The sequence below is a fragment of the Sinocyclocheilus rhinocerous genome, unplaced genomic scaffold, assembly GCF_001515625.1.
Source record: "Sinocyclocheilus rhinocerous isolate Xijiao unplaced genomic scaffold, SAMN03320098_v1.1 scaffold1325, whole genome shotgun sequence".
Lineage (NCBI taxonomy): Eukaryota > Metazoa > Chordata > Actinopteri > Cypriniformes > Cyprinidae > Sinocyclocheilus > Sinocyclocheilus rhinocerous.
In genome coordinates this window covers 92,245-96,482 of record NW_015659004.1, presented here as the reverse complement: position 1 = coordinate 96,482, position 4,238 = coordinate 92,245, and the positions used below count along the sequence as shown (strand labels likewise).

At 36.6% G+C, this 4,238-nt stretch overlaps 1 protein-coding gene across 1 annotated transcript in view; it reads right to left on the bottom strand.

Annotated features, from left to right (window-relative positions):
• Positions 1–639: 639 nt before the first annotated feature.
• The window catches only part of LOC107723147 (sodium channel and clathrin linker 1), a 21,192-nt gene continuing 17,593 nt past the window's right edge, over positions 640–4,238 (bottom strand). Inside the window, exons 14-17 of the mRNA XM_016531675.1 lie at positions 2,667–2,863; positions 2,240–2,318; positions 2,045–2,140; positions 640–1,448 (exon numbers count right to left, since the gene is read on the bottom strand). Of these exons, the coding sequence (XP_016387161.1) occupies positions 1,386–1,448; positions 2,045–2,140; positions 2,240–2,318; positions 2,667–2,863 (435 nt within the window). The 3' untranslated portion in view covers positions 640–1,385. The remainder of the gene's footprint in view (positions 1,449–2,044; positions 2,141–2,239; positions 2,319–2,666; positions 2,864–4,238) is intronic.

Below are 4,238 nucleotides of genomic sequence, written 5' to 3'. Positions count from 1 at the left end.
TTGTTGTTGTTGTTGTTGTTGTTGTTGTTGTTATTATTTCTGTTGTTTCTAGAAGTAGTAAATTTGATAATAGTCAATAGAAAAAAAATATAACCACACACACGTTGTTTGTCCACAGAATAATTACACCCCTTTAAATAAAAGGCGTCCCCGCACGAACCTCTACCTCCGCCAGCAGGACCTCAATTTCAGACTTTTTCTTTGTGCTTGCCATTCTCAAGCATAGAAATTCGGATATTGGCGTGTGCTCTTTTATACGGTAATGATATTAATTAGGGGGCGTTTACAAGGCGGAGGACTGACACCAGTCAGCTGCGCACAATTTCAAGATCATTTGCGATTTATAAATGTCACATCTGTAAGAGAGGCGTACGCACATGTTTTTGTGTGCACGTTCGTTTTCTCTGAATCGCACTTACGCACTTTTGAGAAATGATCTTAGAACAAATTTAGGATGGTTTATACGCAACATTTTATAAATGAGGCCCCAGGAGCCATGATTCTTCGAAAAAAATAAATAAAAGATGAGGGGATGAATTAAAGCATATCTCAATTGTATTTGTTTTGACTTATTTTATTTCATGTTTTGTTTTTTTGAGGACTTCTTGGAGGTTTGCTGAAGCCCTGTAGTGGGTTCCGGCCCCTGGTTAAAACCATTAGCAGTACAGATAAAGGTAATTTCATGTAAAAAATAAAAATTCGTACTTTTTATTTTTTTTCTTGCTATGGTAGGCTGCAAGGGTTTTTGAAATAATTTGAAGTGATATGGAACTGCCTGCAGGTACTTGAGCTGTGAATGTTCTGAGAACTCTGCACATTAGAATGTCTGTAAAGCACTCCGAATCAAACATTCACCAACCCTTTGGTATAAATTATTGCATTTATTGGTCAATTCTTACAATGGCACAAGCTAACCAGAACAAAATCTTTGTTCTAGGAAGACTGTAAACCCATCTGCATGCCGTTTTAAAAACATTTGTATTATTGGTAATTTGTGCAACAAGAAGCATTCCAAGAAAAAAACAACTTTGGCTTGGTAGTAACTTTGACACAAACGTCTTTGAAAAAAAAAGTGATTCCATTACAGTAAATTTAAATCGGGTCATTTTTACATTCACTAAGACAAAAATAACATTACTAAGCCAAATAATTTCATTCAGCAGTAGCCAATTCATTTTTTAGATGACATTTCTCCCAAAGCAGTGATTATAATATTTTCCTCAATGGTTAGTGGTGAACAACCTCTTTTTATTACATTAATTGTCAATAATAAACACATGGGGATTCCTGCCAGTGAAAGCTCTAGACACACTGTGAAGCCCGAAAACAAACTGATCAGGGTGTTGATGATGATGATGATGTGACCAAAACCAGCTGCTGTTTATCTATGATAAAGTCTCAAGATCCATCATGGACGCAGCTTTTCTCCGTTGTGATATCACACTCAGCTGAAACAGTAGTAGTAGTTTAGAGGGATTCTGTACAACAACAGTTGGGTTCCACAAGTAAAAACCCCATGCAGCTTCTCTATTAGGGGAACTGATTTTTAACGATAATTTATAAACATTTAAAGATAGACCTACTGTGAGCTACAGGGTTATTAATCAATGGTACATGCTGTCAGTCTGAAATATATATATATTTTTTTAAATAATCCTGTTGAACAGCAAAATTCCTGGTGAAAAACTACATCACCCATGATTATGCAAAAAAATTCAGAGAATTGCAATTTATGCCAAAAAACATATACACTTCATGGGATTGTAGTTCTTTCCATCCTTTAAACTGTAAAATACACAGTCTTGTACCTTTGTGTTTTTGTCTGCTTTTTAAACACTTTTTTTTTGTTTCAAATTAAAGTCTGTAATATTGTGATTGCCCTTGTAGCTGTTGGGTTTGGTTCATGGCTTATAACTCTAAAATGAACACTTTAAAAATCCCAACAGGGTAAATCCTTCCGGAACCAAGGCTGCTAAAAAAGTGAGTGGCCACTGTTGCATTCAATAGGCAGGAAGTGTGTAAATATCAAATATGGTGCGTATACCTGTTGTGATGCACTGGCCACACGTTGCTCTGCCTGAGTAAGACGCCTCTGTAGACGCGTGTTTTTCTCCTGATGCTCTGAAACCTGCCTCTCATACTAGGGGTAAAAGTGATATAACATGACTCGCTGGAAACCCAACAGAAATTCAAACACTTCCAGCACACATCTAGTAGAAACAAAACTGCACGTCCACACCTCCAGTATCTTCTGATGATCAGCTTCCACCTGGATCTCCAGTTCCTGAGCGCGCTGTTTCTGTCTGTTCAGCTCTGACCTGCAACAATCATAGTCATTTTAATTGAACCTTCCTGATGCTGCGATCCAGACTTGACCTGCTTTATTCAATAAATTCACATTATGTGTAATCAATAAGCTTGTTATATGGTAATTACTGTCTCAATACAATGAAAATAAGCATGAGCAATAACATGTTTCAGCCATGATAGGGTGTTCTGTGTATCATTCACATCCATTTAACGGAGCAGGATGAGTTACACACCAAAGTTTAATACTTAGTGGTCTGTCCAGATCACTAACCCTAAATATGAGCAACAGTAATAGTGATTTTTGCCTTAGCAAACAATACTTCTGCGGGATTTGTGTGTGCCAAGTAAGCGTTCACCTGAGGCTGTTGAGTTTCTGCTGGAAAGCCTGTGTGAGGTTCTTGGCCTCGTCTTTGTAGCGGCTGATGGTTTTCTGTTGAGCGAGCAGCAGTCTGGTCGAACCAGCGCTGGAGTTTTTACTGCTCTCCTCCATCTCTCTCAGCCTGGCCTCCAAACCCCGCTCCTTCACACACAGCTCCTGCTGCATCGAAGACACCTACACACGCAAACAAAACCCTGTGAAAGACTCCATATCCTACACTTCTAGCCATTCTATTTTCCCCTCTGAAGTCCATTTATAATGTTTCTTGCACTAAAATTTAGGTTTTTTTGGACTATTTGAGATGATCTCTGAACATTAGAACTGCACAAGCTGTTCTTGTGCCTTAAAAGGTTAGTTCAGCCAAAAATTAAAGTTCTGTTATTAATTTCTCACACTGAAGTCATTGAAAACCAGTAACACTTTTAATTTATCTTGGAAGCACAAATTAAGATATTATGAAACCTGAGATATTTCTGACCCTGAAAGTCCATTCCATCAAATATGGTAAAAGGAAACTCAACCGTACTTACTTGACATGCGAGAGCAAACCTCATTTGTTTGAGCTTTTCTTTACCATATTTGATGTGCTCTATGTATGCACACTGATCAGTGTCTATATGTGAAGAAAAGCTTTGAATCTGTTCATCATATAAAGTAAACGTGTTTTTTTAAGAACTCTGATTAAACTGCTCAATTCTTGTGGACTACTTTTATGATGTTTTTATGAGCTTTTTAAATCATGAAAGTTTTGGGGGAATGGACTTTCAATAGAGCGACAGAAATCTCTCAAGTTCGATGAAAAATATCATTTGTGTTGATGATGATGACGTGTGTTTGGAATAAAAAAAAAAAAGACTGAATAACTGATGACAGATTTTTGGGTGAACTATTCCTTTTACAACTTTATGTAAAGGACCTCTGTTATGATTGGTTAACCTATGCATATCAGTGTAGTTCACACTGTTGTTCATCAGGTTGGGCCAGGTTCCTGAATACTTATCTGTTAATATATAAATATGGGTGCTAATGTGCTCACAGTTGTGACGTCAATACTCTAAAAGGTATAGTTCACCCAAAAATACTTTTTTTCTTATGTTGTTTCAAATATTACTTTATTCTATGGAACAAAAAAAATATATATTTTTTTATATTTTGAAGAATGTTTCTCTTTTTCAATAAATTAGATACATTAAATTAGTGCTGTCAAACGATTAATCGCAACAAAAACATTTATTTTGGATGCGATTAATCATTTGACAGCACTACATTAAATATATTTTGTGTTTCACATTAGAAATACAGTCATACAAGATTCAATTGATGTGAATGTGAGTAAATTATTATTATTTTTTTTTTGGGTGAACTATCCCTTTAAGGGGCAAACAGCAGCTTTGTATGACTGTCTATGACAGGGGTGTCAAACTCAATTCCTAGAGGGCCGGAGCCCTGCAGAGTTTTGTTCCAACACTGCTTCAACACACATACTAGCTAGCTTTCAAATAAGCCTGAAAGACTTGATTAGTTGGATCAGGTGTGTTTAATTAGGGTT